The following is a 26,369-nucleotide window of genomic DNA, read 5'->3' on the forward strand; positions in this document are numbered from 1 at the left end:
ATCCACAATTTCAGAAAATTAGAATATTACATGCAATCAATAAAACAAGGATTGTACATAGAACAATATCAGACCTCTGAAAAGTATAACATGCATATGTACTCAGTACTTGGTTTTGGCCCCTTATGCAGCAATTACTGCCCCAATGTGGCATGGAAGCGATCAGCCTGTGGCACTGCTAAGGTGTTATGGAAGACCAGGATGCTTGAATAGCGGCCTTCAGCTCTTCTGCATTGTTCGGTCTCATGTCTCTCATCTTTCTCTAGGCAATGCCCCATAGATTCTCTATGGGGCTCAGGTCAGGCGAGTTTGCTGGCCAATCAAGTAATCCCACGGTCATAGAACCAGGTTTTGGTGCTTTTGGCAGTGTTGGCAGGTGCCAAGTTCTGCTGGAAAATGAAGTCAGCATTCCCATAGAGCTCATCTGCAGAAGGAAGCATGAAGTGCTCCAAAATCTCCTGGTAGGCGGCTGAGTTGACCCCGGACTTAATGAAGCACAGTGGACCAACACCAGCAGATGACATGGCTCCTCAAATCAACACAGACTGTGGAAACTTCACACTGGACTTCAAGCATCTTGCAGTGTGTGCCTCTCCATTCTTCCTCCATACTCCGGCTCCTTGGTTTCCAAATGAGATGCAAAATTTGTTTGTTGTTTAGGAGTGGCTTGACAAGAGGAATACGACATTTGAAGCCCATGTCCAGGATCCGTCTGTGTGTGGTGCTCTTGATGCACTGACTCCAGCCTCAGTCCATTCTTTGTGAAAGTCCCCAACACTTTTGAATGGCCATTTCCTGACAATCCTGTCCAGCCTGCGGTCATCCCTGCTGCTTGTGCACCTTTTTCTTCCACACTTTTACCTTCTACATAACTTTCTATTAATGTGCTTTGATACAGCACTTTGGGAACATCCAACTTGTTTTGAGGCTTTCCCTCCTTATGGAGGGGGTCAATGATGGTTTTCTGCACAACTGTCAGGTCAGCAGTCTTTCCCATGATTGTGATTCCTACTGAACCAGACTGAGAGACCATTTAAAGGCTCAGGAACCTTTTGCAGGTGTCATGGCTTAGTTAGCTGATTAGAGTGGGGCACTTTGAGCCGAGAATATTGCACCTTTTCACAATATTCAAATTTTCTGAGATTGTGGATTTGGGCTTTTCATGAGCTGTAAGCCATAATCATCACAATTATGACAAATCGCGGCTTGAACTATCTTGCTTTGCATGTAATGAGTCTCTCTCATATATTAGTTTCACCTTTTAAGTTGCACTAGTGAAATAAATTAACTTTTGCACGATATGCAAATTTTTCGAGTTTCACCTGTAATGGGCGATCATATAATGAATGCCTACACCAACTATATGATTAAATATAATGGGTGCCTATAATAGGTGATCATATAATAGGTGCCTACACCCATTATATGATTAAATATAAAGAGTGCCTATAATAGGCAATAATTATAACATGTTTGTTATTATTAAAGAATAAAAACTGAGGCCCGGATTCAGAAAGGACATACGACGGCGTATCTCCAGATATGCCGTCGTATCTATGAATCAGTTGCGTTTCTTAGAATCAGTTGCGCTTCGGCCAAGATACGACTGACGTAAGTCTCCTATGCCGTTGTATCTTGGGTGCATATTTACGCTGGCCGCTAGGGGCGCTTCCGTATATATTTCCGCGTTGTATATGCAAATGAGGTAGATACGCCGATTCAGAAACGTACTTGCACCCGTCGGATTTAGCTACGCCGTTTACGTAAGACGTCGGTCCGGCGTAACTTTATCAGTCGAAAAGCAGGGGTAAGTCATGTTAAGGTATGGACGTCGGAAACGTCGGAACAGCGTTGTATTTTACATCGTTTGCGTAAGTTGTACGTGAATGGGCGTAGGTTACGTTCATGTCGACTAAGCATTGAGCCGGCGTAACTTAGGGAGAAAATTTGACGTGATACTGAGCATGCGCGTCATTTACGTGGGGTCACGATTCATTTACATACAACACGCCCTCTACCAGCCTACTTTGAATTACGCAGGCTTACGCCGGCCCATTTACGCTACGCCGCCGTAACTTAGGGCGCAAGTTCTTTGTGAATACGGTACTCGCCTCTCTAAGTTACGGCGGCGTAGCGTATATGAGATGCGCTACACCCGCCTAAACTTAAGCAATTCTTTCTGAATCTGGGCCTGAGACTTTAGTATCACTTTAAATATATTGGGTAATCATATAATCAGTTCCTTTGCCAATTTTATAAATATATGAAACGAGTGTCTACAATGGGGGATCATATAATCAATGCCTACACCAATTGTTTGATTACATATAATAGGTGATCATATCATGGGTTCCTACACACCAATTATAATGGTTGATCATATAATCAATACCTACACCAATTATATGATTACATACTGTATACTGGGTGATTACAGTGCCTTTGAAAAAGTATTCATACCCCTTGAAATTTTCCAAATTTTGTCATGTTACAACCAAAAATTGAAATGTATTTTATTGGGATTTTATGTGATAGACCAACACAAAGTGGCACATAATTGTGAAGTGGAAGGAAAATGATAAATGGTTTTTAATTTCTTTTTACAAATAAATATGTGAAAAGTGTGGGGGGCATTTGTATGGCGCCCCCCTGAGTCAATACTTTGTAGAACCTCCTTTCACTGCAATTACAGCTGCAAGTCTTTTTGGGGATGTCTCTACCAGCTTTGAAGGGGTATGAATACTTTTTCAAAGCATTGTATATCATGGGTCATCATATAATGGATGCCTACAGAAATTCTATAAATGAATAATTCTAATGGATGCCTACAATGGGTGATCATATAATACCTACACATCTAGGCTCGGATTCACATACATTGGCGCAAATTTATGCCGGCGTAGCGTATCTTTTTTACGCTACGCCGAACCAGCGCAGAGAGGCAAGCACAGTTTTCACAAAGCACTCTCTCCCAAATCTACGCTGGGTTCCCTCGGCGTAAGCCGGCGTAGGTGGAAGTGGGCGTGAGACATGCTAATGAGGCGTGACCCCATGCTAATGATGTGCCAAGTGCCAGACAAGTACTTAAAGCGGGAGTTCACCCAATGATGTTTTTTTTTTCTCTTTTCCCCTTAGATGGATGCTCGTTTTGTCTAGGGGAATCGGCTAGTTGTTTTAAAATATGAGCTGTACTTACCGTTTTCGAGATGCATCTTCTCCGTCGCTTCCTGGTATGGGTCTTCGGGAGCGGGCGTTCCTTCTTGATTGACAGTCTTCCGACGGTCGCATCCATCGCGTCACTATTAGCTGAAAGAAGCCGAACGTCGGTGCGGCTCTATACTGCGCACCGACGTTCGGCTTCTTTTGGAAAATCGTGACGCGATGGATGCGACCGTCGGAAGCCTCTCGGAAGACTGTCAATCAAAATAGGAACGCCCAGTCCCGCAGCCCATACCCGGAAGCGGCGGAGAAGATGCATCTCGTAAACGGTAAGTACAGCTCATATTTTAAAACAACTAGCCGATTCCCCTAGACAAAACGAGCATCCATCTAAGGGGAAAAAGTGTTATGTACGGGTGAACCCCCGCTTTAAATCAGGGGTGCCCAACCTTTTGAATAGCGAGGGCCACTTAAGCAACTTGGTAACCAGTCGTGGGCCACAATGAGCGAAGCGGGCAGATGACAGGTCACGGCTACTCTATGGGTCCTCCGATCTGCCCAGATGGAAGGGGGTGAATTCCCTTCTGTTTTTTGGATTGGAGGTAGGTGAGCGTAAATGGACATCTGTCGCTCTGTAGAGGTGAATTGAGGGTCCCATTTGGTCGGGCTGATCGTGTGAAAAAGGCCTAAGACTTTTAACTGATGTGCTGCAGTTTACTCACACCGCGGGTGCAGCGTAGTGCACCTGTGTCTATCCTGCAGGTTAGCTGAACTTTGCCATAGACTCCTTCTGTGGCAAAGCCGGCGCTGTAGAGGAAACATCGGCTTATGAGGCTCTGGTCTCTTTTGAGGCAGCCGCTTTCTTCCTCTACCACCAGTTTCATTCACAACACTGATGCTGTGGTATGGCCAGGGCTTTTTTTCAGGGGGAACTTGGGGGAACTCAGTTCCACCACCTCTGGCTCAGACCCTTTGGTGCCTGCTCACCACAATCATTTGTAAACACAGAAGTCTGGTTTCTGTGTTTACAAGTGACAGCTCTGCACTCTGTGTGTAAGCCCCTGAACTCTGCACTCTGTATGTAATGCAATCCTGGTACTTAATGCCCCTTTAATACCCTTCTACTGTTTGTGAAATCTGAACGGGGTCGTGGTTGAGTTCCTGCACCTATTTTCTGAGAAAAAAAGCTCTGGGTATGGCAGATTAGCAACCTGCGATCTGGGCTTGCTAACCCGCTCTTCCAGAACAGGAGGTCGCGGGCCACATCAGAGGGCTCCGCGGGCCACTGGGGGGCGCGCGAGACGCCGATGCGCGTGCCTGGCACCCGCGATCGGATGTTACACAGCCTAGGACGTGGAACACTGTGTGTAAAGAGATCGATGTCCTGTCCGGGAGAGGAGACCTCCCCCAGTCAGTCCCCTCTCCCCACAGTAAGAATCACTCCTAGGGAACACATTTTACCCTTTTCTCGCCCCTAGTGTTAACCCCTTCCCTGCCAGCCACATTTATACAGTAATCAGTGCATATTTATAGCACTAATCGCTGTATAAATGTGAAAGGTCCCAAAAATGTGTCTAAAGTGTCCGATGTGTCCGCCATAATATCGCAGTCCTGACAAAAATCGCAGATAACCGCCATTACTAAAAAAAAAAAAAAATTCTATCCCCTATTTTGTAGCCGCTATAACTTTTGCGCAAACCAATCACTATACGCTTATTGCGTTTTTTTTTTTTACCAGAAATATGTAGAAGAATACGTATTGGCCTAAACTGAGAAAAAAAATAGTTTTTTATTAAAAAAAATATGGGATATTTATTATAGCAAATAGTAAAAAATATTGTATTTTTTTTCATAATTGTCGCTCTATTTTTGTTTATAGCGCAAAAAAATTATACCGCAGAGGTGATCAAATACCACCAAAAGAAAGCTCTATTTGTGGGAAAAAAAAGAACGTCAATTTTGTTTGGGAGCCACGTCACACGACCACACAATTTTTATATAAAGCGACGCAGTGCCGAAAGCTGAAATTTCGCCTGGGCAGGAAGGGGGTATATGTGCCCAGTAAGCAAGTGGTTAAGATTAAAAGCCTTCTGTGTGCAGCAGCCTCCCTCAGTCCCCTAACCATAGGTGTGCGCAGCCTATTGCATTAGGGTGTGCACCCCAAAGCTCAAACATACACTACCAATCACTCATGGTGTTCTTTCACAAAGGGAAGTGACCGGTAAATTACACATTTACCACCCCCCTTCCCTCACTCATCCTAATACCTCCCCTCAGCAACAGCTGGCGGGAGAGGTAGGAAGTCGGCAGCGCTGTGGGGAGGAGGGGGGAGGCCAGGGCAGTAGGGGAAATCTGTGCTGCACAGGTGATTAGGGTGTGCCTGGGCACACCTGGCACACCCTGTGCGCACGCCTATGCCTCTAACACTTACCTGAGGTCCCTCTTTGTCCAGGAGTGTCTCATCTGTCCAGATTCCCCTTCCTGATTGGCTGAGACACAGAAGCGGTGCCATTGGCTCCCACTGCTGTCAATCAAAGCCAGCTAGCCAATCAGGGGACAGGGGTGGGGCCGGGTCAGAGCTCTGTGTCTAAATGGACACAGGGAACTGTGACTCGGCTCAGGTGCCCCCATAGTAAGCAGCTTGCTGTGGGGGCACTGAACAGGAGGGAGGGGCCAGGAGCACCAAAGAGGGAGCAGCTCTGTACAAATCCACTACAGGTAAGTATAACATGTTTGTTATTTTTTTTCAGAAAAAAAAATAAGCCTTTAAAATCACTTTACATTACACTTTCAGGTCTTGACCCTCCCTCAGCCTGTCACTTGATGGTAAATAAAGAAGCAACAGAGTGATGAGCCCATCTCCATGTCACTCTGCTCTCTCCTCCTACCAGCATGCCCCTTGTTTGCATACAAGCACTTCAACCCAACTGACTGCCTCCTTTCGCTGCTTCTTCCTCTCTTAGACTGAGTTCTGCTGTACAGGGGTTTGCAAAAGTGAAATCCAGGTGCTTGCATGAAAAAAAAATAAAAAAAAAAACACATAACAATAAGAAAGACCCAGAGTGAACATGATGTATGTGTGTACTTCTTGCAGTGTACGATGCAGTGGGAAAACCAGGAAGCAGCTTACTGACGGGAAATGTGGACAGACTGGGGTCGTATAGTGAGTGCCTCTCGGTAGAAGATCCTCAAGAAAACTTCAAGGGGGAATACTGCAAACTGCATGTGGAGCAGGTATGGTTATTCTTCCTTGATAACAGTTACACTAGATTTGTGTGATGAAGAGGACAAGTCAATGTAGACTAGTTACTGCATACCTCCCAACAATTTGAGATGGGAATGAGGGACACCTACTAGAAAACGTATGTAGGCATAGGACACGCCCCCTGCCACACCCCCTTAACCACTTGGGCACCACCGCACGACCATATATGTCGACAGAATGGCACGGCTGGGCACAAGGGCGTAAAGGTACTTCCCCTTTAAGAACCCAGCCGTGGGTCGCGAGCGCGCCACACTCGCAACCCGGCCTGAAGCTCCGTGACCACGCCCGCGGACCAGATCGCCACCGGTGTCCCACGATCAGGTCACAGAGCTGAAGAACGGGGAGAGGTAAGTGTAAACAAACCTTTCCCCATTCTTTCTAGTGGCTTGTCAGTGATCGTCTGTTCCGTCATAGGGAACGACGATCAGTGATGTCACACGCCCAGCCACGCCCCCCTACAGTAAGAATCACACACTAGGGCACACTTAACCCCTACAGCGCCCCCTGTGGGTTAACTATTTCGCTGCCGTTGTAATTTTTACAGTAACAGTGCATTTTTTTAGCACTTTTCGCTGTAAAAATGTCAATGGTCCCAAAAATGTGTCAAAAGTTTCCGATGTGTCCGCCATAATGTCGCAGTCATGATAAAAATCGATGATCGCCGCCATTAGTAGTAAAAAAAAAATATTAGTAAAAATGCCATAAAACTATCCCCTATTTTGCGCACACTATTAGCTGGATTCAGGATGGCGAGCGCATAGTTGCGGCGGCGTAGCGTATGGCATTTACACTACGCCGCCGTAAGTTAGCGAGGCAAGTACATGATTCACAAAGTACTTGCCTGCTAAGTTACGGCGTCGTAGCGTAAATCAGGCGGGCGTAAGGGCGCCTAATTCAAATTCGGCTAAGGGGGCGTGTTTTATGTTAATGGGGGTTGACCTGACGTGATTGACGTATTTTACGAACGGCGCATGCGCCGTCCGTGTACATATCCCAGTGAGCATTGCGGCAAAGTACGCCGCACGGTCCTATTGGTTTCGATGTGGATGTAAATTACGTAAATCCCTATTCACGGACGACTTACGCAAACGACGTAAAATTTTCGAATTTCGACGCGGGAACGGTGGCCATACTTAACATTACTATTCCAGCTATTTGATGGATTAACTTTAGGCCTGATAATGTGTTACGTAAACGGCGTCTCTGTACGGTCTAATTTACATATTCTACGCGGACCGCAATGGAAGCGCCACCTAGCGGTTAGCCTAAAAATTGCACTTTAGGATATGACGGTGTAAGACACTTACGCCGCTCGTATCTGAGCCTAATTTAAGCGTATCTGGTTACCAGAATACGCTTAAATTAGCGCCGGCGCAAATTCAGACTTAGGCTGGCGTATCTACTGATACGCCAGCCTAAGTCTTTCTAAATCAAGCTATATAACCTTTGCGCAAACCAATCAATAAACGCTTATTGCGATTGTTTTTTTTACCAAAAATATGTAGAAGAATACGTATTGTCCTAAACTGAGGAAAAATCGTTTTTTTTTATATATTTTTTTTTTCAAAATTGTCGCTCTATTTTTGTTTATAGCGCAAAAAATAAAAACCGCAGAGGTGATCAAATACCACCAAAAGAAAGCTCTATTTGTGGGGGAAAAGGATGTCAATTTTGTTTGGGAGCCACGTCGCACGACCGCGCAATTGTCTGTTAAAGCGACGCAGTGCCGAATCGCAAAAAGGGGCCTGGTCCTTTAGCTGCATAATGGTCCGGGGCTTAAGTGGTTAAAGGAGAATTAACCAAAAAAAAAGTTCATTTTACTATTTACCATTCCTTTATATTGGCTTTTAAAATTTACAAATGCAGCAATTTGGAAATTGGATGAAAGGTTTAGCACTGGGAAAGACTTTTTGAAAGATAAAAAGTGCATTTTATATAGAACTATAGAGATCAGACCAAAATGAGGGACAAATGAGGAGGAAACAGGGACAGAGGGAGTTTGTTCCAAATCAGGGACAGTCCCTCAAAATCAGGGACAGTTGGGAGCTATGGTTACTGCAAGGTCGCATTCCAATCCATAAAACCTGGTGATCCAGCCCGTGGAACACTTCCTGTCTTATGATGTCTCCAGTATTGATGAACAACCAGGGATGTACTGGCCATCAGGACTACCGGGAGTTTCTCGGTGGGCCGATGGCTCAGCGGGCCGGTTTCAGCGTCCGCCTAATGCATTGGAGGTCCGCGGCGATCTACCTGTCAATTCCTGACAGCTGGCACCTGACGGGTAGATCGAGATTAAGCCGGCATGCAGAGTAGAGCAGGAAGCGTCTATAATAAATTCTCTCTTATATCACGCTGCTCCTCAGCAGCCCCTCCTCTCTTCTCGTCCATCCCTATTTGCTTGTGACATCATCTGGGATGGACAAAGAGAAGAGGGGCTGCCGGGGAGCAGCGCGATATGAGTGAGAACTTATTACAGACGCTTCCTGCGCTACTCTGCATGCCAGCTAATAAATGATGTGCCCCATAATGTGCCATGTGCCCTGATGTGCCCCATAATGTGCCCTCATGGGCCCCATAATGTGCCCCATAATGAGCCATGTGCCCTGACAGGGGCGGACTGACCATTCGGTCCGTCGGGCACTGCCCGAGGGCCCGTGGTGGGGGGGGCCCGGGCTGGCTCAGTCCGCCCATGGAGGTGCCTGCAGCAGCGTCAGCTTCTACACAATGAAAAAAACCCAGAGAAAGCAGTGCCTTGGATCCCTCTAGCTAGGTTTATGTGGCTGCGCTGTTGTATGAGAGGCTTGTGAGGTGTGAGCTGGAGATGGATGGAGCCGTGCGGGGATTTACAGTGACAGGCGCTCCGGCCACCTCTCCCCCCTGTGGAATTCAGCTGAGGGGGCGGGGCCGTAAGTCACTGCCGCGGAGGACTGTCTGTGAAGGAGCTGCTGGATTCGGAGGCAGAGTGAATTGCACAGGCATGGCATGGCATCCACACAGACCTGCCTGTGCAGAAGCAGGTCAGTGTCATAATGAAAGCACTGTCTGTGTCTCATCTGTGTTATAAGAGCCATGCTGATTGTTACTTTACCTTCTTTCCCTGTACTGTGTCTGTGCTTATTTACCAGGTAGCAGGTCAGGTGCTATTCACTAGTGCACATGATGAGCCATCCATCCTGGCCAGCTCATCCCTCCCGAGCCTCTCATACAACAGCCACATCATCCTAGCTAGCAGGATTTAATGGTTCAAGACACTGCTTTCTCGGGGGTACAGACTCGTTTTTTTTTTTTTATTGTGTATGATAAGCTGCCACTGCTCCGGGCACCTCCAAGTTTCGGACTGAGCCGGCCCGGGCCCTCCCACCACGGGGCCCTCAGGCAGTGCCCAACTGACCGAATGGTCAGTCCGCCCCTGCACACTGATATCTGGTACACTGAATGCCACTCAGTGTATAGATATCAGTGTTATATATAGGGAATAGCACTTAGACCTGATTTACATTGAAGCAATATACCATGCGATTTGACATGTCAAATCGCATGGTAATAGCACTACCCGAATCGGTGCGATGCCCCATTTCTGGCGCAGCACCGATTCCCAAAAGTAGTTTCTGTATAACCTTTGGCGACTTCTTGGTGCAATTTCCATAGACATCTGTGTATGGAATCCGCACAGACGTCTCTGAAATCACCCGCCAAATTCACACTGACATGCGGGTATGAAATCGTGCGAGTTTAGCTGAACTGTCTCACACAATTTCATTCCTGCTGTCAGTGTGAACCTGGCTAAGGCCTGATTCACATCTATGGCATTTTTTGTGCTTTTTGCATTTTGTAGATTTGCACAACAGTCCATTTAACATGGTTTCCTATGGAACACGTTCTGTAGTGCAAATCTGCAAAATGCAAAAAGCACTAAAAACGCATACTGTAGGTGTGAATCCAGCCTAAGTGAGTGTTATTCCCTATATATATTCCTTACATTGGTGATCAGTGGGAAGAATGTCCCTTACATTGGTGATCAGTGAGAAGAATGTTCCTTACATTGGTGATCAGTGGGAAGAATGTCCCTTACATTGGTGATCAGTGAGAAGAATGTTCCTTACATTGGTGATCAGTGGGAAGAATGTCCCTTACATTGGTGATCAGTGAGAAGAATGTCCCTTACATTGGTGATCAGTGAGAAGAATGTCCCTTACATTGGTGATCAGTGAGAAGAATGCTCCTTACATTGGTGATCAGTGAGAAGAATGTCCCTTACATTGGTGATCAGTGGGAAGAATGTTCCTTACATTGGTGATCAGTGAGAAGAATGTCCCTTACATTGGTGATCAGTGAGAAGAATGTCCCTTACATTGGTGATCAGTGGGAAGAATGTTCCTTACATTGGTGATCAGTGAGAAGAATGTCCCTTACATTGGTGATCAGTGAGAAGAATGTTCCTTACATTGGTGATCAGTGGGAAGAATGTCCCTTACATTGGTGATCAGTGGGAAGAATGTCCCTTACATTGGTGATCAGTGAGAAGAATGTCCCTTACATTGGTGATCAGTGAGAAGAATGTCCCTTACATTGGTGATCAGTGAGAAGAATGTTCCTTACATTGGTGATCAGTGGGAAGAATGTTCCTTACATTGGTGATCAGTGGGAAGAATGTCCCTTACATTGGTGATCAGTGAGAAGAATGTTCCTTACATTGGTGATCAGTGGGAAGAATGTCCCTTACATTGGTGATCAGTGGGAAGAATGCTCCTTACATTGGTGATCAGTGAGAAGAATGTCCCTTACATTGGTGATCAGTGGGAAGAATGTTCCTTACATTGGTGATCAGTGAGAAGAATGTTCCATACATTGGTGATCAGTGGGAAGAATGTCCCTTACATTGGTGATCAGTGAGAAGAATGTCCCTTACATTGGTGATCAGTGAGAAGAATGTCCCTTACATTGGTGATCAGTGAGAAGAATGTTCCTTACATTGGTGATCAGTGGGAAGAATGTCCCTTACATTGGTGATCAGTGGGAAGAATGTCCCTTACATTGGTGATCAGTGAGAAGAATGTCCCTTACATTGGTGATCAGTGAGAAGAATGTCCCTTACATTGGTGATCAGTGAGAAGAATGTTCCTTACATTGGTGATCAGTGGGAAGAATGTTCCTTACATTGGTGATCAGTGGGAAGAATGTCCCTTACATTGGTGATCAGTGAGAAGAATGTTCCTTACATTGGTGATCAGTGGGAAGAATGTCCCTTACATTGGTGATCAGTGGGAAGAATGCTCCTTACATTGGTGATCAGTGAGAAGAATGTCCCTTACATTGGTGATCAGTGGGAAGAATGTTCCTTACATTGGTGATCAGTGGGAAGAATGTTCCTTACATTGGTGATCAGTGGGAAGAATGTTCCTTACATTGGTGATCAGTGAGAAGAATGTTCCTTACATTGGTGATCAGTGGGAAGAATGTTCCTTACATTGGTGATCAGTGGGAAGAATGTTCTTTACATTGGTAGTCAGTGAAAATGATTTAAAGTAAATACAATTATTTTAAAAAAATGTAAAACACACCCATAATCCCTTCACACACTCTATATAAAAAGGGTTATGTAGGATGAGCATATGTATGTAAACAATAATGGATACATGTATAGTATCCACCAGAACATCAGAGTGAGAGCAATTCTAGGGCCATAATTCATAGTTAAAGGGGTTGTATGGGTTCAGTTTTTTTTTTTTTTTTAATAACAAACATGTTATACTTACCTCCACTGTGCAGTTTGTTTTGCACAAAGTGGCCCCGATCGTCATCTTCTGGGGTCCCACGGAGGCTCTCACGGTTCCTCCCCGCAAGAGCTAACCCCCTCTGGGAAGCTCTCTCCCGAGTGGGTTACCTTGCAGGCGCACTCCTGTGTGATACACTTGGCGGCCATACCCGATAAGTGTATGACTCAGCCCCACCCCCTGGCGTGCAACAACATTAATTTGATTGACAGCAGTGAGAGCCAATGGCTGCGCTGCTATCAATCTAACCAATGAAGAGCCGATTGGAAAGCTATGCGGGAATATTGTGCTAATTTATGAAAACCTTAATTTCGAAAATGTACCATTGTTGCACTTTAATGTACATTTTATTTTTCTTTAATTCCTATAATAAACATTTATTTGGAACATAGCATCCAGAAATTCTTTGAATGCATGCAATATGGGCAGTGCAATATGTAGGTAGGATTTGTGTGGATGCAGCTTGAACGTGGGCAGGGACACATGGGCAGAGACACAGGGGGCCCCATGATCTCATTTTGCCCGGGGGCCCCATGAGCTGTCAGTCCGCCCCTGTGCCCTGATGTGCCCCATAATGTGCCATGTACCCCATCATGTGCCCCATCATACGCCCTGATGTGCCATGTGCCCACATTGACTCACAACACCACTACTGCTACACTGCTACTGCTACACTGAGGGCTCAAGCTGACAAGCCGCAGCTGACAAGGCTTAGCTGGATAATCAGTCAGTGTCAGTTCAGTGAGGGAGTAGGACGCTTCCAGACGAGTCTGCTCTCTCCAGGGACCAGACAGATAGCCAGCTAGACACCGCAGACAGGCAGGCAGGCTCCTACAATCTTTGCTGCATGAATCAACTTGCAGCCCATAGGACCGGCTCCGTCCTTCCCTTCGTGGGCCCCTCTCTTCAGGTAAGACCCTGTCTTTCAGGGCCATCTTTCCACCCCCAGGAATCGCTAGTGACCGTCCTTTTCAGGACAGCCACTCCAGCGATCAAAATTGCGGCTGTTTACCTTCTCTTAGAGCCGCATGCACCCCAATCAGTCACCCATAATCACCCCGGCCACCCGCCGCGCATAGCAGCGCTTTTTTCTGGCGATCTGCGGCTCTTTCCCGCATCCGCGCCAGACCAGGCCTTATTCGCGGCCGCCGCAATTAGGAAAGACCGCGGCTTCAACAACCAGCTCATACCCACCAAGCCAAACAGCCCCCAAACCTGAGGCCTGTGGCCCGGTCGGCGGCCATCTTGGTACTCCTCAGCTACAGTGACACCCTTCTTCTCCCCCTCCCCCCCCCATTCCAAACAGTACTTGATCCAGGGTTTCGTCCGAATGCCTTTCAGGGATCAGGAAGGAATTTTTTTCCCTGCGGCAGCACATTGGCTTAGCACTGCCAGGTTTTTTTTGCCTTCCTCTGGACCAAGGCCAAGCGAGAGGATTCAGCGAATCTTCCCTCTATTGCAATTAATCCCCCCCCCCCCCCTGTGACTGGCAACAATGGTTAAACTGCGATACTCTGCAGAAACGATTTGGGGTCTGAGACAATTCGCAACAGTATTACCAGCCGTCACCAAAAAGGCCTTAAAAATAGACCAACTTTTGAGATTCGATCGACGATCGACCATCAAAAATTTCAACCATTTAACCCAGCTCAAGCACATATCATGTGCTTTGATCAACACAAGATCGGCAGTAAAACATCGATCAGAAATCCACGATTTCTTACTACAAAACGATCTAGACTGCCTCTTTATCACAGAAAGCTGGCTTTCAGACGACTGCAACACCATTCTTGGAGAATTGGTGCCAGAAAATTATCGCATTATAACGGAAAACAGAATAGGGCAAAGAGGAGGAGGCCTGGCGGTGATCCACAAGAATCACATTACAATCACTAAGCCAGCCCTTCAAAATCCCCTTCCATTCATGGAAACCCTTACTCTTCAACTTCAAACTAACCCCCAGGAGACTGTTCACATTCTCCTCTGCTATAGGCCACCTGGGCCAAAATCGCAGCTTCTACCATCATTAACGGAGTTCATATCCACTTATACCCTTAACAGAAAACATCTTTTGCTGCTCGGGGACTTCAATCTGTGGGCCAACTCCTCACAGGATCCCATTGCGGATGCCTGCATTGATCACCTGGAAGGATTAGGACTACAGCAACTTATATGCGGGCCAACACATGCTTCAGGTCACACACTCGACCTAATTTTCAGACAAAATCTGAAAATAAACATTTTGGGAAATGAACCTTTGCCATGGACAGACCACCATGCAATTAGTTTCATAATTTCCAAAATTCCACCAGTTATAAAAGCACCCAAGCCGGTGACAATACACTGGGCTAGATCTCAGAAGAAGCTCCATTCGGAACTCTTCAAATATACCTTGGGAAACTGAATCGAAACTATTCATCCTCAGTTAACAGCCTCAGATACACTGGATGCCATAAATGCAGCCCTGCTACAGTCAGCCGATTTAGTAGCACCGAAACGCAAAGTCCGCATCCGGAAAAAAAAGTCCGGCTGGTTCAACAACCAGCTGTCCCTACTGAAGCAAGAGCGCAGAAGGGCGGAAGCCGCCTGGAAAAGAAGCCCTTCAGAAGATCACCTCATCATCTACAAGGCAATAACAACACGATATCATAAAGAAATCTTCAAAGCCAAGAAACATCATTTTTCTATGACGATTAACAGCGCCATGAACCGCCCCCGAGAACTCTTCAAGATGGTCACCCAGACCATGAATCCGGGATGTCTTGAAGTCCCCAATTCAGACACCCAAGAGTTCTGTAATGAAATCGGATTTCTTCATCGACAAAATCTAAAGAATCCGGGTAAGTATTCTGCAAAATAAAACCCCCCTCAGCCCCCTCTTCAATCAACTACAAAACACCAACAGAAACCTTCTACAATCAACTAAGTTCACTCTGGAACCCATCTCCATCGATACCACCAAAAATATCATTGGTGCGTTGCGGAACAGCACAGCACCCAATGACATCATTCCCACCAAGCTGCTGAAGGAATGCGCCGACATTCTGGCGCCTCCCATCACACAGCTTATAAACCAGTCATTTAAGGAAGGCATAGTGCCATCCCTGCTGAAAGAGGGCACAATCCAGCCCATCTTGAAAAAACCTAACTTGGATCCCAAGGACCCAACTCACCGCCGCCCCATAACAGGCCTAAATATTCTCTCCAAGATAATGGAGAAAATAGTGGTACAACAGCTGCAACAGCATCTGGATACCCACAATCTACTCGATCCATTTCAATCAGGTTTCCGTCCCGGACACGGGACAGAAACGGCCTTACTCAAAATATGGGACGATGCCCTCGAGGCCGCAGACGAGGGAGAATCTTGTCTCCTGGTTCTGCTGGACCTAAGCGCAGCCTTTGACACAGTAGACCACAAAATGTTACTGATGCGACTGGCCGAGGTAGCCAGAATCGCAGAAGGTGATTTACCATGGTTTTCCTCCTTTCTTGAAAACCGATCACAAACAGTGAAACTGGGATCTTTCACGTCGGAAAAACGCACGGTGCCATGTGGAGTCCCCCAAGGATCCCCCCTGTCACCGGTACTGTTCAACATCTATCTTCGCCCTCTCTTTGATATTATCAGTAGCCAAGAACTACTTTATCACTCTTATGCAGACGATACGCAATTGTATTTTCGCATCTGCAACAAAAAGGATCATCATCCCAGTTTAGAGAAATGTCTCTCTTCGATAGAAAACTGGATGACTAAGAGTTATCTTAAACTCAACAGTTCAAAAACAGAACTCCTTATGTTTCACGCCAGCCGAAAGAGTCAACTGGCAACAACCTGGACACCGCCGCCCATTCTGGGCCAAAGCATCACCCCTAGCTCCAAAGTCAAAAGTCTAGGAGTCATTTTTGACACCTTCATGACAATGGACGCACAAATAGGGTCAGTAGTCAGCGGATCGCACCATTTGTTGCGCCTACTACGCAGACTTATTCCATTTATCCCCAAAGAAGACGTAGCAGTCGTGGTGGGAACAATCGTGAATTCCAGACTGGACTATGCAAATGCCCTTTACCTCGGGCTCCCAAAGTACCAAATCGCTCGTCTGCAAGTCGTACAGAATACGGCCGCCAGACTGGTGACTGGGAAAAAAAAATGGGAATCAATCTCACCTTCACTGAGATCCCTTCACTGGTTGCCAGTAAAAGACAGAATTGTATTTAAAGCACTCTGCCTGACACATAAGTGCATCCATGGGAAGGCGCCGCAATATCTTTGCGACAAGATAGAACCTCACAATTCTAATCGCGTTCTGCGATCCACTGACCAAAATCTGGTCAAGCTTCCAAAAACCAAATACAAGTCCAAAGGAGAAAGAAGGTTTGCTTTTCAAGGTCCGAGATTATGGAACGCTTTACCAACCAGCATTCGGTTGGAGGAAAACCACCTGTCTTTCAGAAGACGGATTAAAACTCTGCTCTTTTGATGTCATGAGACATGAAACATCAAGCGCCCAGAGGCGATTCAGTTCGCATGTGCCGCGCTATATAAGTTTTTCATTCATTCATGTGCCCCATACCCTCATGTGCCCCGTGCCCCTGATGAAGTCCGGGGCCACATTTTTGTCCCAGTCCAGCCTTGTGAAAGAAACCTTTGGAGAGCAGCATTATTAATCTGTGGAGAGTGTAGTGTTAGATTCTCTAGCAGTTTTAGATGTGTATGTGTTCTAAAGATGACTCTGAAGAGGCATACAAGGTGGTAAGTACAATAAGGTGTATGTCACCTCCTGGACCTCTCACTTTTATTATTGGCTCCGACAGTATGGCTTTCACTATACTCCAGCACTCCAAAAGGAAAGATATGGCTTTCCTACACAGAAGCCATTATGCCCACCCCTCCTCTCTCCTTGTCCAATCACAGAAAGCTTTGAAATTTCTGAATAGATTCACAGAATGCAGAGCATTTTGTGATTGGATAAGGCGAAAGAAGGTGTGGGCAGAGCAGTTGCAAAAAAGCCACTATGACTTCTGTGTAGGAACACTTGTAGTCAGGGTGTTGGAACGCTTGAAGTATAGCAAAAGCTATAATATCAGGGTGTAAGAAGGGGTTAGTACCCCTTTTAGGGAGACTCCTCCCCTTGGGTGGAAATTGTGGGAGGAGATAGCTTAGCCCCATAATCTAGAGACGGAAGAGCCTGGGATAGAGGGTGATGGGAGAGGCTACCCATAGTATACTGTCATGTAAGCTTGTTAGGAAGTGAACCCTTAACAACCTCTGGAATGTTTTACCCCCCTTAATGACCAGGCCATTTTTTGCGATACGGCACTCTGTTATTTTAATTGACAATTGCGCGGTCGTGCGACGATGTACCCAAATACAATTTATGCCCTTTTTCCCCCACAAATAGAGCTTTCTTTTGGTGGTATTTGATTACCTCTGCAATTTTTATTTGTTGTGCTATAAACAAGAAAATCTGTAAATTTTGGGGAAAAAAAAGATTTTTGTTATAAAAATAAATAAAAAATAAAACTTTATTCATCAATTTAGGCCAATATGTATTCTGCTACATATTTTGGTTAAAAAAATCCCAATCAGTGTATATTGATTGGTTTGTGCAAAAGTTATAACATCTACAAACTATGGGATATATTTATGGACTTTTTAATTATTTTTTATGTTTTAATAGTAATAGAGGCAATTAGCATCTTATAGCAAGCCTGGGATATTGTGGCGGACAAATTGCACACTAAGTAACACTTTTGACACTTTTTTGGGGAACCAGTGACACAAATACAGTGATTAGTGCTAAAAATATACACGTCACTGTACTAATGACACTGGCAGGGAAAGAGTAACATATAGGGCTATCAAGGGGTTAACTGTGTGGCCAACATGTGTTACTGTGTACTGTATGCTGTTTTTACTGCTGTCAAAGGGGGCCCTGTGTTTGTTTACCTACACAGGGCTCTCTTCGTAATGTTCAGAGCCGATCGTCGGTGCTGGCGACCAATCAGTGACAAATCAGCCAATCGCAGCACAGCCGGGGTGGTGGGGGCATGCGGGTGCGCTCCCTACCCCGGCGTGCGGATCACATACTAGGTACGTGATCTGGCCCAGAGTGGCTGCCCTGCTGCAGTATATCTAGTGGTTTATTTTTACCTATAATAATAATAATAATAATATAATAAGCCTATAATAAGGCTTACCTATAGGTACAATGAATATCTCCTAAACGTGCACCGCGTCCCCGGCGCATGCACACTGGGCTCTGAATGGACTGTGCTATCCATTCAGAACTCTGTGCAGTGGCCGTGACGTATTGGTAACACAGCTTGGCCACTAGCGATGAGCCGAACCACCCTGGGTTCGGTTTGAGCAGGGTTTGGCCAGTGGCATCACTAGGGTTGGAGTCACCTGGTGCGGAAAAAATTTGTGTCACCCCCTTTCACCAACTATAGTCCCCCCTCAGTACAGACCCCCCTCCACTAACTACAGACCCCCCTCTCTCAGTATAGACCCCCACTAAGTACAGTCCCCCCTCCCGCAGTATAGCACCCCCTACCTCAGTACAGACCCCCCTCACTAAGTACACCCCCCCTCATCAATAGAGCCCCCCTCAGTGCAGATCCCGCATCTATCAATATAGCTCCCCCTCTGAGTGCAGACCCCCATTCATCAGTATAGATCTCCCTCAGTGGAGACCCCCTCTATCAGTATAGACCCCCTTCAGTGCAGACCCCTACTATCAGTATAGACCCTCCATCAGTGTAGACCCCCCATCTATCAGTGTAGACCCCCATTCAGTGCAGACCCCCTCCCTCCTCCATCAGTGCACACCCCCCTCTTCCATCAGTGCAGGACCCCCTCTCCATCAGTGCAGGACCCCCTCTCCATCAGTGCAGGACCCCCTCTCCATCAGTGCAGGACCCCCCTCCATCAGTGCAGACCCCCCTCCATCAGTGCACACCCCTCTCCCTCCTTCATCAGTGCACATCCCCAGCCCCTCAGTGCAAACCCCCCTCTTCCAGCAGTTCACAGCCCCCTCCATAAGTGCAGACCCCCTCCATAAGTGCAGACCCCCCACTCCATCAGTGGAAACCCCCCTCCATCAGTGCACACCCCCCTTCCTCAGTGCAGACCCCTGCCTCCATCAGTTTAGACCCCCCCCATCAGTGCAGACCCCCCTCCATCAGTGCAGATCCATGCCTCCATCAGTGCACGCCCCTCTTCCTCCTCCATCAGTGCACACCCCCTCAGTGCAGACCCCCCCTCCATCAGTGCAGACCCCCTCTCACCTCCCATAGCGCCCCCCAGCATATCCATTTGGATTACATAAAAAACTTCACAGACCTCAGAACAGCGCGGAATAGGCACAGCAGCATGTGTTTCCTTTGGACTTTCTCCTCTGTAGATGTAAATAGAGAAGGGGGGGGGCGGCTTTGGTCTGCTCCACTGTGCACTGTGTAGGGGTGAGGACTGTGCGGCATGCAGGGTTAGTGAGCAGTGCCGCTGCCCACAGGTTTCAGCCCTCTGGCGGGTGTCACCCAGTGTGGCCCGCACCCCCGCCCCCCCCCCCCCAGCGATGCCACTGGGTATAGCAAACTTAAAAGGGGTTCGGACGCCGACCTTAAACCCCACTGAATCAGTGACAACTAAATCTGTAAAATTGCAAGTTCACATTTTCTGAGCCAATAGGCAATGGGGTGTAAAAAACTAGCATGGAGTGGGTGGGCACTGCCCTGGAGAACACATACCAATGCAAAAATATGTTTTTGAATACATTTGGACAGGAGCAGTGATTTTTTTTTTTTAAATGCTTAAAATTTAAATTTTCTTTAAATAAAATGCCTGGGGCTGTCTTAATCCTGCCTGTGAAGGAACAAATCTCTGTGATGTACAGAAAGTGCTGCAGCTTCACTGACAATTACAATTGCCAGCAAATTACTTTAAAAGCTTCTTTGTCAAAAAAAAAACCAAAACACCACACAGTCAGTCTTTTTTTGTTTGTAACGCAAAAAATAAAAACCGCAGAGGTGATCAAGTACCACCAAAATAAAGCTCTATTTGTGGGAAGAACTGACATCAATTTTGTTTAGATGCAGCGTTTTAGGACCGCACAATTGTCAGTTAAAGTAACACAGTGCCGTATTGCAAAAAATGGCTTGGTCATGAAGGAGGGTAAACGTTCCAGAGATGAAGGCCCAGATTTACATAGAATCGCGGCGGCGTAACGTATCATAGATACGTTACACCGCCGCAAGTTTTCATCGCAAGTGCCTGATTCACAAAGCACTTGCGAGAAAACTTCCGCCGGCGGCCTCCGGCGTAAGCCCGCGTAATTCAAAGGGGCATGTGCCATTTAAATTAGGCGCGCTCCCGCGCCGGACCTACTGCACATGCTCCCTTTTGAATTTCCCGCCGTGCTTTGCGCGAAGTGACGTCATTTTTTCGAATGGCGACTTGCGTAGCGTACTTCCGTATTACCGGACGTCTTACGCAAGAAGGAAAAATTTTCAAATTTCGACGCGGGAATGACGGCCATACTTTATACAGCACATACGTGTGCTGTGTAAAGTTAGGGCACCAAAAACGACGACTAACTTTGCGACGGGAAACTAGACTAGCGGCGACGTAGCGAACGCAAAAAAACGCTGTGGATCGCGTAACTACTAATTTGCATACCCAACGCTGGTTTACGACGCAAACTCCCCCCAGCGGCGGCCGCGGTATTGCATCCTAAGATCCGACAGTGTAAAACAATTACACCAGTTGGATCCAGGGGCTATCTATGCGTAACTGATTCTATGAGAGATACGACGGAGTATCTGAGATACTCCGTCGTATCTCGGCTGTGAATCTGGCCCGAAGTTTTTAAGGGAGACTACACAGAGAAAAAAAAATGTGTGAGGCCCCCCTAAAAATCCATACCAGACCTTAATCTAGGCATGTAGCCTTGCTGGCCAGGAAAGGTGGGGGGGAGTATATAATAAGCAGTGACGGGTGGTTCTCGATATTTTTTTTTGGAGGGGGGAAGCGGGAAACAGACGGGAATGCGATGATCGACCCCCATCAAGCCCCCCTTCTAAGTCTCCCTGGCCAATCAGGTCTCAGGACCCACTTCCTGATTGGCCGGGAGGAGAACCGGGAAGACAATAGCGAATATTAATTCGCTCTGCGCCCTGAGCCAGCCCTTTTTTGAAGCCAATTAGAGCCTCAAGCCTCGTGTGCAAAAAAGCCCCATTGAAATCCATGCATCCAGTGCCCTGCATGTAGATTAGGGGCCAGACGCATGGATTAGGGGGTGGCGCCCCTGCACCCCTTATGGATGGGCCACCACTGATAATAAGTTTGCCATTTCTAAAGAAATGCTTAAATAATACATTAAAATTTAACTAAAGCCATTTGATTTTAGTCGACTAAAATTTGCTGGAGATTTTAGTCAACTAAAATACGGCTAAACCTAAAACAATTCAGATTATTATTATTATACAGGATTTATATAGCGCCAACAGTTTGCGCAGCGCTTTACAATGTAGGGAGACACTACTTCAACAGTACAATTCAAAACAAGAGGGTTAGAGGAGTCCTGCACCTGTAAGCTTACAAGGGAGAGGGAGAGGCCGATGAAACAAAAGGTAGGGACTGTAAGGGATGAACTGATGAAGGGAGTAGAAGATTTGGTTGTTAGCTAGAGGCAGGATAGGCCACTCTGAAGAGTTGAGTTTTCAGGGATCGTCTAAAAGTGGACAGAGTAGGAGATACCCGGACAGAATGTGGTAGTGAGTTCAAGAGAATGGGAGAGGCTCTGGAGAAGTCCTGGAGACGAGCATGGTAGGAGGAGACAAGGGAGCTAGAAAGCAGAAGGTCTTAGGAGGAGCAGAGAGGATGGTTTGGGTTGTGCTTTGAATTTTATTCGTTGGGCAATGGGAAGCCAATGGAGGCATTGGCAGAGAGGAGTGGCAGACACTGAACGGTTGGTAAGGTGGATGAGTCTGGCAGCCGCATTCATGAAAGACTGAAGAGGGGATAACTTGCGGAGAGGTAGGCCAATGAGGAGGGAGTTACAATAGTCTAGGCTAGAGATAACAAGGGAGTAAACAAGTTGCTTAGTAGTTTCAACAGTTAGAAGGTGCGTATTTTGGAGAAGTTTTGGAGGTGAAGTCTGGACGATTTGGACAGTGATTGGATTTGGGGCTGAAAGGAGAGGTCAGAGTCTAGGATTACACCTAGTACCTTGGCATGAGGGGAGGAACTGATGGTTGTATTATTGATCTTCATGGAGAAGTCAGGGTGAGGGGCAGGGGCTGGAGGAAAAATTATGAGCTTAGTTTCAGGAAGATTGAGTTTGAGGAAGTGGTGTGACATGTTGATATGTCAGTTAGTAAGTTAGTAATGGGAGAGGAGACTGATGGAGTGAGGTGAGGAGTAGAGAGATAGATTTTTTTGTCCTGGCCCTGCACGTTATCAACCCCAACTCTAACACTAGCCAGTGATGGCTCCATGAGCTAAGTCCAAACCAAATTATGGGATTATCTCTATTGGTCACCAACCTGCTCCAGTTTGATTATTATTTATTGAAATATTGATTTATTTTACAATATACTCCTGTTATTATTTTTCAGGAAGGAATAAAGTTTGTGGTTGGGATATGTGTTCCTGATTCTTGCACTAGCCAAGACATCACCTTATTGACCTCTATAGGTAAATTCAATGACGTGGTTATTCAAAGCTGTATGTATGTGTGATGGGACTCAGTAGCAAAACTATTAAGGGACCCCCGTCTCTCTCCAATACGGCATTTGTTTATGATCTTAAAGTAGAACTAAAGCCAAAACGTTTTTTTTTTTTGGATCTGTGTCCTTTAGGGGAGATTTTTCTCACTTCCTGCCCCATGGCCACAACAGGAAGTAAAAGGAAATCCCTCCAATATGAAGGAAATCCCTGGTTGTCACTAGAATTAGCACCCCTCTATTCCTGTTTTGATAACAGTCAAAAGAATAAACAGAGAGAGAGAGAGAGAACCCCCCTAAAGTGTTCTAATACTTCTCCACTCAAAAACTATATTAAACTCAAAACTCAAAAATTATTTTATTGTAGCTTACCAATTCTTAGACGTGGCTGTATTAGTTTTTAGGTCCTCTTCTCCGTGACCGTCCCCGCGGGAACAGCGGACCCGATCTCCGCTGGTGTTCCGCGATCGGGTCACAGAGAGGAAGAACTGGGAGAGGTAAGTGTAAACAAACCTCTCCCCGTGCTTCCTAGTGAGCTTGTCACTGATCGTCTGTTCCCTGTTATAGGGAACGACGATCAGTGATGTCACATGCCCAGCCACGCCCCCCCACAGTAAGAATCACTCCCTTAGGGCACACTACAGCGCCCCCTCCTGGTTGACCCATTAACTGCCAGTGTCTTTTTTACAGTAACCAGTACATTTTTATAGCACTGTTCGCTGTAAAAATGACAATGGTCCCAAAATAGTATCAAAAGTGTCCGATGTGTCCGCCATAATGTTGCAGTCATGATAAAAATCGCTGATTACCGCCATTACTAGAAAAAAATATTAATAAAAATGCAATAAAACTATCCCCTATTTGGTAGACGCTATAAATTTTGCACAAACCAATCAATAAACGCTTATTGCGTTTTTTTTCTTACCAAATATATGTAGAAGAATACGTATCGGCCTAAACTGAGGAAAAAAAATGTTTTTTAGAACTTTTTTGGGGATATTTATTATAGCAAAAAGTTAAAAAATATTGCATTTTTTTCAAAATTGAGGCTCTATTTTTGTTTATAGCGCAAAAAAAAAAAAGCAGGGGTGATCAAATGCCACCAAAAGAAAGCTCTATTTGTGGGGAAAAAAGGACGTTAATTTTGTTTGGGAGCCACGTCTCACGACCGCGCAATTGTCAGTTAAAGTGACGCAGTGCCGAATCGCAAAAAGTGGCCGGGTCCTTTAGCTGCATAATGGTCCGGGCTTAAGTGGTTCAACAGTCCAAGCTGTTCAGCAAAAGTGGCAGTTAGAGGGTTGAGACAAACCATTTATGGTACAATATTTTTTTTATTGAGGTTTCAAGGTTACATGTAAGTCAAATATAAAGAAGATAATAATGGAATTCAATAAAAAGTATAAAAATGAAGAAGTAAGATGAATAACTAATAGTTTAGAAACCTGTGTTGAGTATAAGTGAATGAATACAAATATATAAATGTAAAAAAATAAAAGATAAAAAAAGAATATATATATATATATATATGTGTGTGTGTGTGTGTGTGTGTGTGTGTGTGTGTGTGTGTGTGTGTAGGGGTTGGGGTGAGCGTGGAATAACAAATACTCCTACAGAGGTATCATCCCCTATAAGTATGCAACTATGTTTAAAAAAAGTAGAACGGGGGTGTGACTTTGGTTGTGCCTCTCAGGAGTGTAAGGAATAGAATACAGATACATTGATTTATAGAAAAATAGATATATTTTATTTTTTTGCCATAAGGCAGTACAATCTAGAGATAAAAATCAAGTATGAATAAGTTACAGTCTTGAAGTTTGAGTTCGGGGTGTGCGAATCCCAAGCGATTGTAGCTATTCTGACTCCGATTGTTGTGAAGCGACTTATCCCTTGTGAGACCTCTATGCCTGGCCTGTATAAGCAGATATAATCACTGAGGACAATCCCTATCAGATAGCTTGAACTCACCAATACCGATTCTGTTCACAGAAGTTGCTTTAATCCAAACATCAGAATACATCAGATGACAGGTTACAGCAGATGAACAGGTTGTAGTATTGTGCGGTCAAAAGATGATGCTGCCTGTAGCGTACTATGCAGAATACATGTGCCCTTGTTACATGTGGCCTGTAAGCAGTCTCCATAGACAGGAAGAAGAAACTCAGAAAGAAGGGTGGAGCATTACACAGAAAGGAAGTGTGTAATTGATCAGACAAAAAAATACAGAACTGTGCATTACCAAAAAAGGTCACTAGATGGCAGCATGTAAATAAAACATAAGATACAGTTGCAATAAAAAGTATGTGAACCCTTTGGAATCATATGGATTTCTGCACAAATTGGTCATAAAATGTGATCTGATGTTCATCTAAGTCACAACAATAGACAATCACAGTCTGGTTAAACTAATAACACACAAAGAATTAAACATTACAATGTTTTTGTTGAACACACCATGTAAACAAAAAGTATGTGAACCCCTAGACTAATGACATCTCCAAGAGCTAATTGGAGTGAGGTGTCAGCCAACTGGAGTCCAATCAATGAGATGATATTAGAGGTGTTGGTTACAGCTGCCCTACCCTATAAAAAAACACACACCAGTTCTGGGTTTGTGTTTCACAAGAAGCATTTCCTGATGTAAATGATGCCTCGCACAAAAGAGCTCCCAGAAGACATACGATTAAGAATTGTTGACTTGCAAAAAACCTGGAAAGGGTTATAAAAGTATCTCTAAAAGCCTTGCTGTTCATCAGTCCACAGTAAGACAAATTAGTCTATAAATAGAGAAAGTTCAGCACTGCTGCTACTCTCCCTAGGAGTGGCCGTCCTGTAGAGATGACTGCAAGAGCACAGCGCAGACTGCTCAATGAGGTGAAGAAGAATCCTAGAGTGTCAGCTAAAGACTTACAAAAGTCTCTGACATATGCTAACATCCCTGTTAGCGAATCTACCAGTGGCACCACTAATTACAATAACATAGATTCATGCATTGCATGAATCTATGTTATTGTTGCCGCTGCCGCCAAATATTCAGATGGCCGGATGGTGAGCGCCGGCCACCTGAATATCGGCAGCTGGTTGGCTGTGTACTAAGCAGGGATCAAAAAATAGAAAAATAAATGAATATATATGGGGAGTGGTGATGTACAGCTCACTGGGAAACAAAGCATACCATTTAACACTGACAGGGGTCCTTACAATGGTCAGCTTTTATTTATTTATGTAAAATCTTTATCCAAAAAGAAAGAAAAACTGTAACTGCTTAAAAGTGTTAGCTGGAGTTTAGCTTACATTTGTCAAATCCATCTAAATCTGCTAGTGCAATAATACTACTGTCTTTCCAGATCGACAGTGCTGCTGTTCAAGGGTGTCTCTCTTGCTCTTCCAACCAGAGTTTGTACTGGATCTCCAAGTAAAAAAAAAAAGAAAAAAATGAAAAT

At 45.4% G+C, this 26,369-nt stretch overlaps 1 protein-coding gene across 1 annotated transcript in view; it reads left to right on the forward strand.

Annotated features, from left to right (window-relative positions):
• Positions 1-26,369, forward strand: part of LOC120927238 (O-acyltransferase like protein-like) — a 146,828-nt gene that overhangs the window by 16,678 nt on the left and 103,781 nt on the right. The window contains exons 2-3 of the mRNA XM_040337784.1: positions 6,254-6,393; positions 22,822-22,900. Coding sequence (XP_040193718.1) covers positions 6,254-6,393; positions 22,822-22,900 — 219 coding nt within the window. The remainder of the gene's footprint in view (positions 1-6,253; positions 6,394-22,821; positions 22,901-26,369) is intronic.

Source organism: Rana temporaria, chromosome 1 (assembly GCF_905171775.1).
Source record: "Rana temporaria chromosome 1, aRanTem1.1, whole genome shotgun sequence".
NCBI classification, from domain to species: Eukaryota; Metazoa; Chordata; class Amphibia; order Anura; family Ranidae; genus Rana; species Rana temporaria.